The 20,186-nt window shown below is 31.9% G+C and overlaps 1 protein-coding gene across 2 annotated transcripts in view; it reads right to left on the bottom strand.

Annotated features, from left to right (window-relative positions):
• Positions 1–10,555: 10,555 nt before the first annotated feature.
• LOC134686036 (pyrokinin-1 receptor-like) overlaps positions 10,556–20,186 on the bottom strand; it is a 73,531-nt gene continuing 63,900 nt past the window's right edge. For both annotated transcript variants that reach the window (XM_063545736.1, XM_063545734.1), the window contains 3 exons: positions 14,445–14,984; positions 12,992–13,117; positions 10,556–11,188 (listed from right to left, as the gene is read on the bottom strand). In XM_063545736.1, the coding sequence (XP_063401806.1) occupies positions 10,602–11,188; positions 12,992–13,117; positions 14,445–14,984 (1,253 nt within the window). In that variant the 3' untranslated portion in view covers positions 10,556–10,601. The remainder of the gene's footprint in view (positions 11,189–12,991; positions 13,118–14,444; positions 14,985–20,186) is intronic.

Genomic DNA, 20,186 nt, shown 5'->3' with positions numbered 1-20,186 from the left:
TTCATGAATCATTCTTTTCCTATATTTCACAAAAAGCACAGGTTAAATTTCATGTAACTAAAATGTCAACTTACAATTCAAATTATATCAAATTGACAATTTTTTTTCTGTCTTTAAACCATTAAGACATGAACACTATCAATAGCAATGTGTCAGTATGTGTAACGATATAAACAGCCGAAAACAATTTTAATACAGATACATTAAATGATTTTAACAATATAATTAGAAAAATGCATGTTAGAAATATCTTTATACAATGTATTTATTTACATAAATGAGATATTTTCAGCAAATTTTTAAAACAGTTGCAAAATGAAAAGTGGGGTTGGGGTAAATAGGGCTATATAATTTTGTAAGGTCAGTGCATATTGTGGATTCTTTTTTATTCGTGGTATACCAGTTTTCGTGGGTTTCGTGGGTCACAGCGAACCACGAATTTAAGAATTCAACAAAGAATAATCCCGAGAAATGTGTATGGAGTCGGATGTTTATTTCCGGTTATGTTATGCAGTTCTAGTGTAGTGCTAAATAGCGATAAACATTGTAACATAACACGTGTTTTTTATTGAAAGAAGATACAAGTATTTTGATTAAATCTATAATAAATATATCGAATATCAGTGATGATTTACTTTAAAACTTTTTCAATGAATTCCTTCTTTTTTGTTTTGTTTTATTATTGATCAAGCAAAGAAGGTTATATGATCTCCTAAATCAAAACGAAATCCACGAATTACGTATCTAATTTTTTGTTGTTGTAATCAGCGATCCACGAATTTACGTATACCACGAAACATCTTTTTTTCTCTATCCACGAAAATTGATACCCACGAAAATAAATGAATCCACAGTATATGTATTCTTTGGTTATATTAGCTTTAAAATGACAGATACATCAAATGATTTTAACAATATGATTAGAAAAGTTGATAAATGCATGTTAGAAATGTCTTTATACAATGTATTAATTTACATAATTGAGATATTTTCAGCAAATTATTAAAACGGTTGCAAAATGAAAATTGAGATTGGGGTAAATAGGGCAAGTTTATTTAGGTCAATGAATTTATGTAATCTTAGGTTATATCATATTTAAAACGAAGTAGGGCCATTATGGACAGGTTTGGCCCAAGAAAATGAAATGTTAAACAATAAAATGAAAGATTTTAGAATTTTTATCTCATGATGTCACAACTGCGTCATAGTATGTACCGTTTTCATGAAAAACAAATATAGAATGTATGCAGTTTTTAACATTATTGTCATAGTTGAAACATAGAGCACAGCAAAGAAATGACAAAATAATTTAAAAGAAGCTTTATAAAAAAAAATTGACGTAATCTCACCAAAATATAAAGTCTAATTCGGTAGGTCACATTCATGAAAGGGAAGGGGATTGTAGTTACGACGAAAGGAACATATCCGATATCATTTGTGAAACGGTTATTCCATAACGGTCAACCAACTCGTGATGGCGTCCGTAAAATTTACGAAGAGATGATTTCAACTTCACAATTTGAAGCTCTTAATTTAATAGATTCCTTGTGAGCATAACCCTCTATCAAGAACATCATGATAGGAAATGCAAGCACGGGAATATTGTATCAATTGGGAGATATATACACCGTATGCAGGTGCTGCTAGAAATGGAAAGTTCACAATTTGAAAGCTAAAATCATTTCTTTTGTCGTAAAGTTTTGTTTTCAATCGACCCTCATTGTCAATTTCTAGATGTAAGTCAAGATATGAGGCCGACTTAACTGTATCTGTTGTATCCTTTATCTCTAGTTCAATGGTATAGATGCATTCGACATAGTCACCAAATTTTGAATTATTTAGTGAAAGAACATCATCTATATAGCGGAAAGTAGAGTTAAAGAATATTGCTAACTTCTTATCTTTCTTCCTAAGAAGTTCCTGTATGGAGTCAGCCAGCCTTATAACAATAAAGAAACAAGTCGGCAAGAAGAGGGCACAATTCGTTCCCATTGGAATGTCGATAGTCTGTTGAAAAACACGTCCTCCGCACGTAACAAATATGTTGTCAATCAAGAAATCAAGCATCTTGATAATGTCAGTTTCAGAGATTTTTTTGTTTGAATCAATGGGATCCTTTACAAAGTAGGATTTACCCCTTCCCAAGACAAGATACTTGTATCTTCGTTGGCCATTCTTTTTTATGAAACAAAGCAATACCAAATATTTCAATTTGTCTTTTAGTTTGGAAGGTGGAAAACTTGTATAAAGTGTAGAAAAGTCAAATGTTTTATAATACTATTACAAGATGAAAGCGAGTTAGATTGTATGTACTCTAAAAAGATCTTTGGAATTTTTCAGTATCCACATCTGATTCACGACACCTCTAGAATAGGCAGTTTCACAATAACTTTGAAGCCCGTATTTGATTGCTGATAAAATAGATGTTAATAATTTAGAAAAAGGTTTCGTGGAGCACTTGGAAGACCCAGCAATATACTGTTGTTTGTAAGGACACGTATGCAGTTTATGTATCCAATACAGTGATGGAAGATCCAGTTCATCATCTTTGGTTTAAATTCCAAAGGAACATAGAACAGACCTATGATTATCCAGGATTTCCTCTTTGGTAAGTGTCGTTAGGGTATATGTTGGGTTTCCAAGTGAATTTTCATAGCAAACATTAAAATCTGTATGTATGTGACACAAATAAAAAAAAGGCAGCTACGTAATTAACTTAATTTGCATAAATATGAATCATAATTTGTCTGTTTTCAGGAATATATTTTTTCTGTTACACGTACATCACCAAAAGCACAGTAGGAATGTCATAGAACAAAGATGTCAACTTAATACGAATTAAATATACTTCACAATTTCATGTAAATTGTATCAAATTGACATTTCATTGACATTGTCTTTAAACCCCAAAGACATGAAAACTCGCAAAAGTAACAGTAAAAAGCGTTGAAAAGCTGAAAAAAACAAATGACAGAAAATGATTTTGACAATATAATTGAAATGTGAATAATTCTGCTAGAAATGATTTTAGATAATGCAAAAATTTACATAAATGGGATATTTTAAGTATGTTTGAAACGCTTTCAAGGAGTGTTTTTAGATTGGTGTGTATGGGTGCAATTTATTTAGATCGGTTTGTCTATGTCATCTTCAGTTTTATCGTTTTTAATACGAATCTTAGTTTTAAACGGATGTGTACATAAACTGGTACATGCATTTAACTTGCCACCATACTCCACACACTAATAACGTAACACATACTCATGAAATAATTACTCTGTATTTTGTTATATCATGCTAATAAATGTTGCCAAAATTATGGCTACATTAGGATACAAACGTACACATATTTGGTTGATCGTTTTAATTGTTTAATATTCTTATTATATATATATAATACGACGTTTTTTTCTTTGGTTTTGGGTACAAACCAATGTTCTTATTCCAATAAAATATGGGCTGCATGTGATTGACTTTACAATTAAAATTGCAACGTAAGTTGAATTTTACACAACGCCGGATATCAACATGAACATGGTTGGTGTTGTTCGCTAGGAAGTTGAATAAAATCATTCTTAAAGTAAATTTAAATGTATCTGTTTATTTTTATTGTCAAACTGTTGATTTTGTATTACGTGTTTTACATAAATAAGGCCGTTAATTTTCTCGTTTGAATTATTTAACATTGTCATTTCGGGGCCTTTTATATCTGACTATACGTTATGGGCTTTGTTCATTGTTGAAGGTCGTAAGGTGACCTAAAATTGTTAATTTCTGTGTCATATTGGTTTCTTGTGGAGAGTTGTTTCATCGGCAATCATACCACATCTTTTTTTTATATATAGTTAGTCATCAAATCAAAATATATGCCTTTTGAGCGTTTATTATAAGTCTGCTACGAAGTACAAATGTTTAAAATTGTCCTATTAGAATCTGATTTTTCTATCATGTCACGTTCTATGCTAATTTTAACATGGGTTTTAATTGTATTTGTGAGCATATACACATCGCTAACGCTCAGTATTAAGATGTTAACAAAAATAATGTCAACCCATGTTTAAATGAGCATAGAGCATGATATGACGAGACATTTCACAGCTCATTTTACGGTATGGCTTATGTTTATTTTTGAAAGATTACATTGACCTGCAATGTATGTTTGCTTTATTCCATTTCATGTTGGTGTCAGATTACTGACATGACTCTTTGTCAATCTTGTCACATCATCTTTTTTCATATACTTTTATTTTTAAGTCATTGTTCATTTACAACATGTATTAAACTATACTTTTAAGCGTATCCATTTGCCACAACATATAATAACACTTTAAACAACTTTCTACTGACTGTTAATCGTAAGACATACAAAAGAAGGACAAAATAAATCAGAGGGACATTCAGTCTCATTCATCGAACATAACCTGACAACGTAATGCCTAGATAATAAAACAAAAACAATAGTATACAAAGCACAACATAGAAAACTGCAGATTAAGCAACACGAACATCACCAAGTGATATCATGTGCTACGGAAGAATAAGAAGATTCTGCACCACATGTGGCACGTCGTGATGTTCATGTTAATATAAAATTGTAAACAGGTCTAATTTAGTAGGTCATATATTAATGATATTGCATAACCATCAAACATCTCGTGATTGCGTCCGTGAAAAATTTACAAACGGACGGTTTCAACTTACCATTTGAACCTCTTGGTTTGATAGAATCCTCGTGAGCAACAACTCTCTTTCGAAGAAATTATGACAGAAAATACCGGCCAGTCAATAGTGTATCAATTGGGAGATATATACTACGTATGCAGGCGCTGCTGAAATACATTATTTTATCAGCTTGAAAATTTTGATTTAGATTAGTTTACATCACATATTTATTAAATCAGTATGTGTGTGAATAAAGAAGCTACATGTCTCCGAACTGGCTTACATACCAATCATAATTTGTATGTTTCAGGAATAGTTCCCTTCATATTTCGCCAAAAGCACAGTAAAAATGTTAAAGAACAAATATGTAAACTTAAACAATTACTATAACCATTATAATAACCTTGCGATTTCCTGTAAAAAATGACATTTTTCATATCTGTCAAATTTAAAACGACCCTTAACCGAAGAAATGCAACTGTAGCGATGGGAACTGCCGCATGCAGTTAAAATCAATCAAAATTTGTCAACTGGTGCTATTCAGCTTTCAAATTTAGAAGATGAAAACACATGTGACATAAAATTATTTGGACAGTATAATTGATAAAGATGATTAATGCATGCAAGAAATGTTCTTAGATAATGTCTAAATTTACATAATTGTGATATTTTCAACAAATATTGTAACCAGTTCAACAATAAGTGAGATTGAAATGAATGGGTCAAATTTATCTAGGTTGGATTGTTAATGGCATCTCCGGCTTTGAAATATGAAATTCAAGAGAAATTAAAAACCAGGAATAATCCAACATTTTCTACATGAGAAAATGACTATACTAAGTCAAGAATGTGACAGTTGTTATTCATTCGTTTGATGCGTTAAAGCTTTTGAATTTGCCATTTGTTTTAAGACTTACCGTTTTGAATTTTCTCGGAGTTTGCTATTTTTTAGATTTTACTTTCATTATTAAGCTTATGTGTACATACACAAATGTAAAGTGTGCGAAAATGTATCTTACCACCAAGCTACACCTACCAAACAATTTTGGACATTGAAATTTTCACATTTTGTAAAATCAGGCGGTAGAAAATTACTCATAAAATTCGAAGTAAAGCTGGAGCAAGTGAATTAACACATGTATAACGGGATATAAGATATGTAAAAACGACAGGAATATTAGTACTGACATAAATTAGATAACTGTTTGACCATAGAATAACATGAATGAAAATCCACATATGATATATAGCACGCCTGACCCACTTTTATTAATTAATCTTATAATTCCAGACCTCTTAAGCCTATCCCTCTGACTTTTTTAATGAGTTCGTGTTGTTTATTCTTTAAATTCCTGGGGATTATTGTGTAGATGACTGTCTGTCATTTTACTTCTTAGTTCACTTTTCACATCGGGTCATGTGATACGTTGTCATATCGTGGCTTCCGCTGTCCTATCGTAAGACAGTGTGTTTTTTTAATTTTCTCCCCTGAAACCATTAGTCTTAACGAGACCTAACATGCAAAACGGTGGGTGATAGAATTGCCCATTATGTCCAGATCTAAGAATCAGAGTTTATCTGTTATTGTCAAATAGGTTATTATTATCTATCACAATTTTACGTATAATCTTGGCAATGATAAAACATAGACAGACACTACAAAAACAGCAAAACAAGATCTTACAGGTTTGTTTTTGTTTTTTTTTTAAAGCAATTCCATATACATGGTGATTGTTCTACAGCTTAAGTTATCAGTGATTCCTCATAAGAGTAATTGCCATAAAATATAAAAAGGAGACCTAGTATGATAGCCAATGAGACAACTATCTACACAAGTTACCAAATAGTGAGGATTTAAACAACTTAAGTCCTTTAACAATGACTATGTGTACCCATAGATTTTTTTTTATTAGATCTCATCAAATAGATGAATAAAATAAGTAAACACCAAATAAATTGCTGCAAAATAGTACAACCTAAATAATGTGGGTTTCTCTGAAGTCTGGAGAACTTCACTGCCATTCAATGATGATTTCGATCATATTCAGTTTCGTTTTCTAGACAATGTAAATGATAGAGATACTTTGTAAACAGCAAGAAGATCGGGAAGACAAGATGTGTAGATAAGTTGAAATAATTGATATAATCATTCGTCTAATGTATATTGGAATTAATGCCCTTTGGCCGTTAGGATTGTGTTATACGTATGTTGCCACGTAAAATTGATATGAGGACGCTAGGTTCGATGAATCAGGTAGAGAGAGTTATGAGCTCTCTGAAAGTTCAAATATCAAAATGTATCGAAGCAGCTCTGTCTGTGGGTGACCTGTAAAGACAGCATGACAAATTTTCTAACCATGGGCATTATCCTTCATCTTGAAAAAAATGACTTATCCTTTATCTAAGTCGATCGACTTTTCAAAACCTAGTATATACTGGATTTATAATTGTAAATTCTAACTCATGAACTATTTGTCACTGGACATTTCACAAACAACAATCAATCCGTTTATCAATATTGTATATCTTGTTCTCCTCAATGGCTCATACGGCTGATTATATATACAACATGAACAATCTTCAACTATTGTAAACATGATCAAGATTTCATTTATACATACAGTTGCATCAGAATTTAATGTAAAGCAGTAGTCAGGAATATGACAGTTTGTGCTGACATGAATTGTCATTGATATGGTTATATTTATAAATTAACTGTTTACAAAATTTAGAATTTTTTTTTAATATTAAGGCTTGTCTATCTCACGCAGATTACCTTAGTTGTATTTGGCAACACTTTAAGGAATTTTGGTTCTCAAAGCTCTTAAACTTTGTACTTTATTTGGCCTTTTTAACTTTTTTTGGACTCGAGCGTCACTGATGAGTCTTTTGTAGACGAAACGCGCGTCTGACGTATATACCACATTTAGTCCTGGTATCTATGATGAGTTTATTTAGTATCCATTCGTTTGATGTCTTTGAGCTTTTGATTTTGCCATTTGATTACGGACTTTACGTTTTGAATTTCCTCGTCGTTCAGTACTTTTGTGAGTTTACTTATTATCTCTGTATTAACTGAATCATTTATTTATTCGGTCAATTGTTATACGTTACCACTATGAATAATTCAGTAATGTTGATACGAATTTCCTGTTGTTAACAATTGTTCTAGACTTATTTCTACTGTGCCCATAATTGTAAAACCATAAATACTGATCAGAACTAGATGCCAAAAAAAAACAGTACTATTTTATTCACTGCAAGCTGAACATATATCTTCTCTTATATTTCCTTAATTATAATATCCGGAAAAAATGAAAAATCTCATTAAAGAAAAAAAGAAATGTTCGAATTTAAGGATGTTCTTCCACAGGAATCATATATTTACTGACTATGCATTGAGTGTCCCCAATGCCCTCCAACTTCGTACTTTATTTGGTGGTTATCTTTTTTGTATTTGAGAGTTACAAATAAGTCTCTTTAAGACGAAACACCCGTTTGGCTTTCAAAATGAAAAGCCTAGATGATATTGGATGAGTGTAATAGAACTAAGAGCAACAGATCACACCGACAAAAGACCATGTTTTTTTAAAAGGTAACGTCATCCCCAAATACATGTATTTTTAAATCAGGATAGAATTGTTGATTGTAAAACAAACCACACCAACCATCAACCTCCGTACAGGCACAAATTGCGGTGGAACAGGGATTTTTCTTCTTGAGAACGCATAATCGCCTTTATATACCATCTTTCGTAACAGGGAAATACACGAATGAAATTCTTGGAAAGTCTAGCTATTCACAGGATAATAATTAACATTAACAATTAAAACAATTAAACAGAAGACGTTGCATATAGTTATATGGATAGAATCAAAATGTTCTCGATATATCAGGAATCTAACTAAATAACTTCATGTATCACCAATTATGCTGCTCAAGCAAGAAAGAAAACTAAAAAGAAAAGTATCCTTACATATTCTGGCCAATTCAACCTCCTACCCATTAGCAATTACAAATTGGTATTCGTTTCAAAATCTTATGTATTGTTGATATTGATAAGAGCTCAGATTGATTGCAAACGTCCAAGATTTTGGAAATTCAACCGGTTATTACCGACGTGCAGCTATTTTTATTTTGAATTACACATCATTGAATTATCAACTGCCTTTACTGAAACGGCTAGTCGTCACCAGCTCAATAAAGCAAACAACGACTGTCACAAGAAAACAAGATTAAAGTAAATTCACCTGTTGGATACACAATTATTACATGTATGTTGAAGTACATTCGGGTCACCTAGAAACGCAATGATCAACAAGTTTGTCGGGACTTTACGTATTAGAATATGTAACGCCGCCCATGAATTATTATAAGATCTGATATCAATGTTTCAGTGTTGGAATGTTAACAACTTCTGTTTTTCCTATGGTCATATTATCACACATCTAAGACAAACATAAACCGGTAATGTATTTTGAATGGCAGGAGGAACGATAATGATGCGTTTTATTACAAGACATGCTAATCATGCATCTCGATGTGTATGAAATTGCTGCGATTAAAGTCCATACTAAACGTACCACATGTATTCGTTACCACTCACTTCCGCTAGCTAAATGTATATGCATTCTTCCGTTAACTATTTTCATGCTTCAAATGTAATGCTGCCTGCAGATCTGATAAGTCAAGTCTTTCCGAACTGTATGGTTGTGCGAGTTTGCTATAATGTTATACAGTTAATGTTTAGAGGACGTTTTGGGCGCTCACAAGCATCTGATTCAGCTCTATTTTTATTGTGCCAGCTCAAATTTAGGTAACAGTACAAATGTGCCAAGATTCAAATCTCAAAAATCAATATTAAATACTGTTCAAGCAGCCTGAATGTAATGATTATCGTAGGTTGCTTTTTACCTTATCCATCTATTTTTAGATTAAAAAGACCATTGGTTTTCTTTTTTGGACTATTTACATTTTTAAACGTTAAAAGCTAAAAGTATGGATTGTGCTAACTGTAAACAGTGTCCTATTGTTGTTTTAATCCAGTTCATTTTGGTTATTTGTGGATAGTTGTCTCATAAGCAATTATAACACATCTTTTTATTGTTTTAACAGTATTCTTTTACTGCGAATCTGGAAATCAAACGTTGCTTTGTTACTGTCACTGGGCCTGTAACACTGCTGTTGGCAAACCTAAACAAAATATTGTTATAGTGAAAAAGCTATCGTTTTATATTCTTTATATTCAAAAGTGTTTTCAAATGAATTTTCCCATTGAGTTTTATGATTCAAATTAGATTTTTGTCTTAATTAAATATTATTTTATGAAATGTATGATTGAATATTGCATTGGAAATAGCAAACAAAATAAGGTATGCCCCTTTTAAACCAAATAAAAGGGTGTTGGAATGGTCCTACCATGGTAACAAGTTGTGACAATTGCCCTACAAGAGGTATCAAATGTGTCATTGGTATTGATACCGTTTTTATGAATCAGGCCGGCTCGTCAGTTTTTTTCTGAATTGAAATATTTATATTTTTTTCATTTGTATGCCTTTTTTTTAGCCAATTATATGGTTCGTGTTCTTCTTATGTTGAAGACTTTGCGTTTGTCTATAATTGCTTTCATCCACTTCATCTGAACTTTGGTAGATAATTGACTTATTATCAATTATAATGCAATTATTATCGTATTTCCTTATTTTTCATTTTAAATGTAATCACGTTGAAAATGTTTTGTAATAATTATAAAGTCATTCTCCGTAATTGACCATGTTTCTTGAGCATTATGAAACGGCCGATTGCTTAAAACATTCAATTGTGACATTTTACTGTAAAAATAAGATATTTATTTCACAAGATAACATTATAGACATACAATATAGCCATTTTTTTATATATCACATATTAATGATTTTTTAAATTTGAGCATTGCTTCCTCAAAAACAATTACTGTTCAATCTGATGTCGTCTGCCACCACAGCAACCGAGTTAAATGTCGTCAGCGGATTTTTATTCACGTTACTTAATTTTCTTAGTTTATCTATATCCTGACAAGAAGCGTTATTATTTTGCTTATAAAACATTTGACCTTCAATGCTTGGGCGCGTCTTATTACTTGAACAACTTTTATGACGACACAAATAATGTAGGCGTCCATCCGAGTGCGCATGCGAACCACTGTCGGAAGATGATCCTGAACCGTTCGATATTTTCAGCAATGAATCTCTTGTTGACACATTATTATTTGGAAGAAGTCGCTGTTGTGATGAAGTGCAATTCTTTGGACCGTAAACTGTGTTCATCCTAACTGGTTTCTGTGGAAACATATATCGCATCCCACTAGGTGTCGTAGTCCCCGGATCATTTTTACTTCTGAATATTGCTTTTAATTTATAAAAAGTTGGAAATTTATCAAGGTCTATGCAACATCTACAAAACGTTCTTTTAAAGGCATATCTGAACTTTCTTGATAACAGATTATACAGAATAGGATTGACTGTAGAGCTGACGAAATACAATACACCTAAAATTAGATAAAGAAAACTTATAATATCAAAACTTAATGAAACATAAAACTTTAAGCATTGTAAGCATTAAACATAAGACCCAGTATAAGCTTAGTTCGTAGTAATGCCTGTACCAAGTCAGGAATACGAAAGTTGTTATCCCTTTGTTTGAGTTCAGTTTTGTTGTGATTTTACTTTTTGCTTTGTTTCAAGACGATCATCAGTTACACAATTACAAACTCTAAGTCAAGGTCATATTCTGATTGTTAATTGAACGAAAAAGAACACGCAAAGAAGCACCGTCTTATTTGGATAATTGACAGACAAAAAAAAATCATTTTACGATACAATCTTCAGTTAATTTATAGGGTAAAGAAACAAACATGCGATCTCTAGATACTAATTTGTTTTCATAAACAAAAGCTTTGAAGACGCAATTCCCCAATTAAATCCGGTACTCACGGGGGTAAATTTCTGCATGCTATACACGTCTTATCAACCTGTATTGTAGGGTTGACAGCTGAAGTCCATACGTTGACCTTAATATGTCTTTTTGTTTGCTAACGAGCCAATTACAATCAAATAGTTGTAGAAGTGTAATTGACAGTATTATGTTTTATTGTCTCCAGACATTTATTTCTGTACGGATTAATTGCTTCAATATAAGTTCAAATGTCTGTTTGATAAACATGCATGAATTATTATAATATAAAAAAAGAAGTTAATAACTATAGGTCACCGTTAATCCTTTTTTGTTTGTTCTCATGATTTTGTTTTAAATAAAGATGGGCATAAAGATAAGGAGACAGATTAATATAAGCAATTGTTGCTTGTTTCTGGATCCTTATTGTGAATGTGCTTATAATTTATACTTGTATTTTTCATAATAAAAAATGTTGTTTACACTAAAGATGGGCATGCTGTGCATCTTCACAATATTACATTTTGTTAAAAGTACAAAATGAATACACATAACAATAATGCTGTCAGGTCATTAAAGATGGCATATTTTGGTATTTATATTGATTCACTCATAGGGTCTTTGCATCGGAAATAAGCACGTTTATTCTAAAACCAGTTGTTGGCATGATATGTGTTAAAATGTTTCTCGTATATTTTTATGATGATATGATTCTTAACCCTTACGGGGGAGATTGTGCTTGATTTTCAATCAGTTTAGATAAGGTCTGGAGCTGGCATGTTAGTAACTGCTAGTAGTACTTTGTTATTTCATGTATCATTGGCATGTTGCTTCATTTCTTTGGTTACCTATTCTGACATCTGACTCGGACTTCTTTTAAACTGAGTTTTACTGTGTGTAAACTATGTGTTTGTTAATTCTACATTGACTAGAGTTATATATAGGGGAGTTGAAATCTTTGGCCTCTGTTTATATAAAAAAGAAGATATGGTATGATTGCCAATGAGACAACTGTCCACAAGAGACCAAAATGACACAGACATTAACAACTATAGGTCACCGAACGGGCTTCAACAATGAGCAAAGCCCATACCGCATAGTCAGCTATAAAAGGTCCGAATATGACAATGTAAAACAATTTGTCTTGTATGATTTTTTTTAATTTTACATTTATGCTTTGGAGTTTAGTATGACGTTCATTTTACTAAACTAGTACACATTTTTGTTAAGGGGTCACCTGAGGCCCACCTCCAGGTGAGGGATTTTCTCGGTGCATTGAAGACCCATTGATGGCTTTCTTCTGTTATCTTCTCTTTTGTGGGGTTGTTGTCTCTTTAACATATTCCCAATTTCCATTCTCAATTTTACATTAAAAAAATATTTAACAAATGTATCTTACCTGATATATAGAATAAATGGCTATGGAATTCCATAGTTTCAGGAGTCCAATTTTTTGTGTACAACGTCATCAAACGTTGTGCATGGAAAGGTGCCCAACATAGGAAAAACGCCACTACAACTGCAACTATTTTAAAGAAAACAAATGAATATATATATATATATATTTATATAAAATCATAAGAAAAATAAAGTATTATTTATTTATATAAATTCCATTTATTTAAACATGTATTTAATTATTTATTAATCTTTACAAGTAAATCATACATCTATGAATGTTTGTCATATTATTGCAAACAGAATATATTTGCGCAATTTTGCTAAAAACATTTGGAAATCCCATTCGTTGTTTCGTGACAATATTGTATTAGTTTAATATATTCTTCAATGGAGAAAACCATCTACAAATGGCTTGTTTATTTTGTTCTATTGTTCAAACAGTATTGTCCTAATGGCTTCATTATTTATAGGCTTTATATATAAAACGTCTTGCAAGCTTCAGTGGTTGGTGTTAACTTTTCGTTAATCGGAATGTCACTGCATCATTTCCGCGTATAATCAGCATAACAAACAATTATCATTTGCTGAACAATTGATTCCATTTCATTTTACTTCCTCGTGCTATGTCAACTGGAAGGACTGAAATCTTAACAATAAGTTCTCGAATTTTTTCTATAGTTTTGCTTTGTTAATAATGCTTTTATAATTCAATAAGCATCTTTTAAATTAGTTTACTAAGTATCTACAATTCACTGGATACCAATTTATTGATATCTCATTTTCTTATATAGTTATGTGTTTTCCCTGTAATCAGCAAGTTATTGTTCAAAGAACAGGTAATAATTATCTGCTTTATTTGAATAGTTTACAATGTTTTTTTTTTATTAACTTTGTACGTCTTGTGGGTTTCCTCGCGGTTCATTTTTAGGCCATGTAAATTCCGTTTAGATACAATTCAACGTTAAGAATTTAAACGCAAATGTCACACAAAATAGAACAATGGGCATACGTATATTGTAGGTAAATGTCAAATGTAGTTGTTCTCGCAACGACTTGTGTAAATTATAATGCTGTTTGTGCTTTTTTCTCAATTGATTGTACATATAACCGCATGACAGATGATTGTGACATCACTGGATAAGACTCATTCCCGAATCGAACTTTCCAAGATCAACATGACTTGTGCCACATGTAGAACTGGATAAGATAACCCTTCCGAAACAACCGAGGTTACTCCGGTTTTTGTGGTATTCGTGTTGCTCAGTCTTTTGTTTCTAAGGCTTGATTCTCTTTTCGCCATTTTTTTTTTTATTATTATTGTTTTGCTATAGCAGTGTTCATTTTCTTCAACTAATGAGTTTTGAATTCCTCCTATGTTTGTATATCTTCTTTTTATTCATTAATCATTCTGTTTTGTTGAAATGTGTGAGTTTCTATTTAAATATACATACCAAGCATTTTTAAAACAGCCTTCCGTGCACGTGTTGTCGTGTTCTTTGCACTAGAAGTAAGAATCCCATTGGATGAACCTATTTCAGTATTTCTAAGTCTTATACCTATCAAAATGTACATAACAGTAATCACAGTCATTGGTAAAAAGAAAAAAGCAAATGTAGAAACTTGAAACATTATTATCATTCGTTCATGCCATTTTATTGGAATATTGCACACGAGTGTATCTTCCAATGGTAACGATGTTCGTGGATCGTTCAAATAGTAAAACGTTCTTGTGTGGATAGGATATGGTAAGGCAACTATTCCGGATATAATCCAGATCACAATTATACATTTTATTGCTCGAGATTGTCTTGATACTCTTTGTCCTACTATAGGGTGACAGATAGCAATGTACCTCTCTATCGTAAAACCTGTAATTGTCAACACAGATGCGTAAGAAGTTGATTCCAAAAGGAAGGCTTTAAAGATACAGAAAGGCTCTCCAAATCTCCATGGATACGATTCCCAAATATTGTAAACTTCGGGAGGCAATGCTGAAAAAATAAAAATGTTTGAAAATGTGGCCATTTTGTAATCTTGTGAACAAATATAGTTCATAAAAATAATATTTAGACTAAACTCTCTATAAAACAAACGAGTAAAACCGAAAAAGAAATCTTTTCTCTTGGCTTGTCGCTATGCTTTTTTGTTTCTTTCTGTCAAATAAATGTAAATAGCTGTCAGCGATCCTTTTACTATTAAAATCATGCTACTGCATTTTCCATGCCGTGTGGTGACCTATTATAGTTGTTAATTTCTGTGTGATTTGGTCTCCTGTGGAGAGTTGTCTCATGGGCAATCAGACCACATCTTCGTTTTATATAAATCATTTAAAAGTATTCATAATCACTTTAGTTTCACTACGATATCCGTGATTTTAAGCGGGATGTATATATATCAGGTATATCAGGAGACGTTTTTGTTAGTTCATTCGGGTTTCTTTTTTTTTTCTTTTTTTCTATTGGTTTGTGTATTCAAAGTGGATTACCGAGTTTAATCAACTTCGTTTGCTATATATAATAGAAAACAAAGTCAAGCATGTCATTCAAAAGCACTAAATTCAATGCATCTGTTGCTATGTTTAAGCACAGTTATGACACAATGAATTTATCTATGTAAGCATCCGGAGATGCAACACTTTCTGATTTAACTCAGACGGTACTTCCGGAAAAGTGACAGGTGATACTGTTGTAAGAGAGTATCGTTAATGGTTACAGATTATCATAACTGGTTTAGAGAGTATTTAATTAATGGTGATGGAAAACGAACTGTAACAGATCTCATCGCAACAATGTTGTCATTAAACAAAACGAAGACGATAATTATGACGTTTTCCAGATATCCTTCCCGACCACCTTCCTTTTGCAGTAGTTTAAGACTACACATTGTCTATCTTCTGCAAATCTGATGTATTAGCAATGAACTATTTATAGAACAATAATGAATGTCGGTATACGAGTACATGTACATGGTTTGTTATAGAAAAAAGCATATGGATGTTTTAATATGGTTAGCATATTCAGTGTTCACATTATTATAACTACATTATTTTTTTATATATACACAAATGTCATATTATTTTGATTAGAGGACGTGGATTCAAACTTGTTTCTTTCATTTCGTTCAGATATCTATGCTATATGTTAATCTCTTACTAAATCACATCACGTTGAAAAAATATTCAAGACCGTCATTCAACAATGTAATGCTTTTCTTACATGGTTTCCTTTGAACATTGTTCTATATACCTTTCAATATCAAACTAATCTAGATAAAAGGGGCATGTTGCATTTCCTACACTATTTTAATCGACCTAAATGTTTGTGTACCTTAACACAGCTTATAGTTCGTATACCTGTACCAAGTCACATGTTGGTGTACCTGTACAAAGTCACGTGTTCGTATACTTGTACCAAGTCATGTGTTAGTGTACTTGTACCAAGTCATGCGTTTATGTACCTGTCGCAAGTCACATGCTCGTGTACCTTTACAAGGTCACATGTTCATGGACCTGTACCAAGTTACGTGTTAGTGTACCGGTACCCAGCCACATTATTGTGTAACTGCCAGTAGTTTAAAATCACCCGTTTTTGTACATTGTACCCAGTCACATGTTAGTGTATATCTGTACCAAGTAACGTGTTCGTGTACCTGCCAGTAGTTCCAGTCACATGTTCTTGTACCTGTACCAAATAACCTGTTATTGTACATTGTACCCAGTTACAGGTTAGTGTATCAGTACCCAGTCACATGTCCTGTACTTGTGCACAGCTACTTGTTCGTGTTCCAGGAAAAGGAATATCATCAGTGGTTGCCCTTCGATGTTCCTTTATTTGTGTTGTCCTTAAGTCACTTTTGATTCATGGAAGATTTTGTTCTCTTCTATTAAATTGTATGTAATTTTCTTAGTTGAATTTATGAAAATTTCCTTAAATCAACGATTCGGAGTTTGACATATTGTATAGAAACTTGTCTATCAATGTAAACTGTTACCATCACTTGATGAGTTGTAGATGATTTGTCTATCAATGTAAACTGTTACCATCACTTGATGAGTTGTAGATGATTTGTCTATCAATGTAAACTGTTACCATCACTTGATGAGTTGTAGATGATTTGTCTATCAATGTAAACTGTTACCATCACTTGATGAGTTGTAGATGATTTGTCTATCAATGTAAACTGTTACCATTACTTGATCAGTTGTAGATGATTTGTCTATCAATGTAAACTGTTACCATCACTTGATCAGTTGTAGATGATTTGTCTATCAATGTAAGCTGTTACCACCACTTGATCAGTTGTAGATGATTTGTCTATCAATGTAAACTGTTACCATCACTTGATCAGTTGTAGATGATTTGTCTATCAATGTAAACTGTTACCATCACTTGATGAGTTGTAGATGATTTGTCTATCAATGTTAACTGTTACCATCACTTGATGAGTTGTAGATGATTTGTCTATCAATGTAAACTGTTATCATCACTTGATGAGTTGTAGATGATTTGTCTATCAATGTAAACTGTTATCATCACTGAAGTTGTAGATGATTTGTCTATCAATGTAAACTGTTAACATCACTTGATCATTTGTAGATGATTTGTCTATCAATGTAAGCTGTTACCACCACTTGATGAGTTGTAGATGATTTGTCTATCAATGTAAACTGTTACCATCACTTGATGAGTTGTAGATGATTTGTCTATCAATGTTAACTGTTACCATCACTTGATGAGTTGTAGATGATTTGTCTATCAATGTAAACTGTTATCATCACTTGATGAGTTGTAGATGATTTGTCTATCAATGTAAACTGTTATCATCACTGAAGTTGTAGATGATTTGTCTATCAATGTAAACTGTTACCATCACTTGATCAGTTGTAGATGATTTGTCTATCAATGTAAGCTGTTACCACCACGTGATGAGTTGTAGATGATTTGTCTATCAATGTAAACTGTTACCATCACTTGATCAGTTGTAGATGATTTGTCTATCAATGTAAACTGTTACCATCTCTTGATCAGTTGTAGATGATTTGTCTATCAATGTAAACTGTTACCATCACTTGATGAGTTGTAGATGATTTGTCTATCAATGTTAACTGTTACCATCACTTGATGAGTTGTAGATGATTTGTCTATCAATGTAAACTGTTACCATCACTTGATGAGTTGTAGATGATTTGTCTATCAATGTTATCTGTTACCACCACTTGATGAGTTGTAGATGATTTGTCTATCAATGTAAACTGTTATCATCACTTGATCAGTTGTAGATGATTTGTCTATCAATGTAAACTGTTACCATCACTTGATGAGTTGTAGATGATTTGTCTATCAATGTTAACTGTTACCATCACTTGATCAGTTGTAGATGATTTGTCTATCAATGTAAACTGTTACCATCACTTGATGAGTTGTAGATGATTTGTCTATCAATGTTAACTGTTACCATCACTTGATCAGTTGTAGATGATTTGTCTATCAATGTAAACTGTTACCATCACTTGATGAGTTGTAGATGATTTGTCTATCAATGTAAACTGTTACCACCACTTGATGAATTGTAGATGATTTGTCTATCAATGTAAACTGTTACCATCACTTGATCAGTTGTAGATAATTTGTCTATCAATGAAAACTGTTACCGTCACTTGACCAGTTGTAGATGATTTGTCTAAAATATTTCGCCTCCTTTCCTTTATTTTTATTTCATCACAAATTAAAAGTAAATCATGCTTAATCTTGTGGACAGTTATCTCAGTCGCAATCATACCACACTTTTTAATTTACATTTTTATTAATTATGACTTATACATATATACGATCATAAACAATTTAAGTTTTATAGTTCTCGGTTTATTTTTGTTATGTAACATTGCATGCACCATAGTAAAAAGATGGCAAAAATGTCACCCTCCACGTAGAAAAAGACATATTTGTGCTGTTATATATTAATATGAAAACTTGTTCAACATATCATAATTAGTCAAAACAAGTTCCATCAGAAACATAGAAACTTCCTGTGGTATTAATTCTTCCTGTGGAGAATTTAATTAAAACGGTATTTCACACCATTCATCGTAAAGTATGCAGTAACCGAATTAAATAACAGCACTGCAAACTGCCTGTGAAGTTGTTTTATCAACAAGATTATAATTACAGGTTTTTCGCATTGTACCCTGGGGATAAAGTTAACCTTTACATATATTTTTTCTCCTTTGACTTGCATTGGAATTCAAGATACTGTGGGTATTGCGTTTGGTTTGGGTTTTTTTTTGGTTTTTTTAACCTCTCTCTACTGAAAATAAGGAGGCGTATTTTCTTTATCCACCATGAAGCTTTCTTACCTTTTTTAATTCAAATTCTGACTGAATGTGTAAAACATATCTAAATTAAATATTTGATAACGAATAAGTCTTTAAAAACAAGTCAGAAATATGCATCAAAGTTTGAAAAAAGAAAGATTATAGTAATTTCTGTAACTTTCACCTTAATATAATATCATACTCTGTATTTTAAGCTTCATTTAATGTTCCTGCAATCGGTCGCTAAAAATATATTTATTGCCAGAAATGTATTTCTTTCGCCAATTTATACCACAGATGACTTAATATTTTCTTAACGATTTTACATTGCTTATAAAGTTTCATATGGCTACTGATTTCAGAAACTATGAATAAATATCTTTCCATATCAAGTTTTATTTATTTTATCTTTGGTACATGAGGCAATACAAGAACAGTTATTCAATCTTTCTTACGCTGTCAAAAGATAAAATTGAACACATCAATTAAAAGAAATAAACATTATAATGTCAATGAGAGCTTTCTGAAATCATATCTTATTTCTATATGTTGTCAACAGAAGACCTTGATTCAATATATTATGCGTAGTTAAAATGTTCATGCAAAACGCGACTCTGAACTATATGTGATCTTTTTAAATCTATTTTACTTATTAAAACGTTTCTCTCTCTCTAAATATATAAATAAAGCGCAGCAGTGCGGTTATGCAATTTAAAATTTTGGAACAGTTAACATTTCGATACAAAACGCGACTGTGATCTTTTTAAATTTATCTACTTATAAATACATTTTTCTCTCTAAATGTATAAATAATTCGCAGCAGTGCGGTTATGACATTATAAATTTTTGAACAGTTAACATTTCGATGCAAAACGCGAATCTG

The sequence above is a fragment of the Mytilus trossulus genome, chromosome 10 (assembly GCF_036588685.1).
Source record: "Mytilus trossulus isolate FHL-02 chromosome 10, PNRI_Mtr1.1.1.hap1, whole genome shotgun sequence".
Classification (NCBI taxonomy): Eukaryota; Metazoa; Mollusca; class Bivalvia; order Mytilida; family Mytilidae; genus Mytilus; species Mytilus trossulus.
This window is presented reverse-complemented; position numbering and strand designations above follow the sequence as displayed.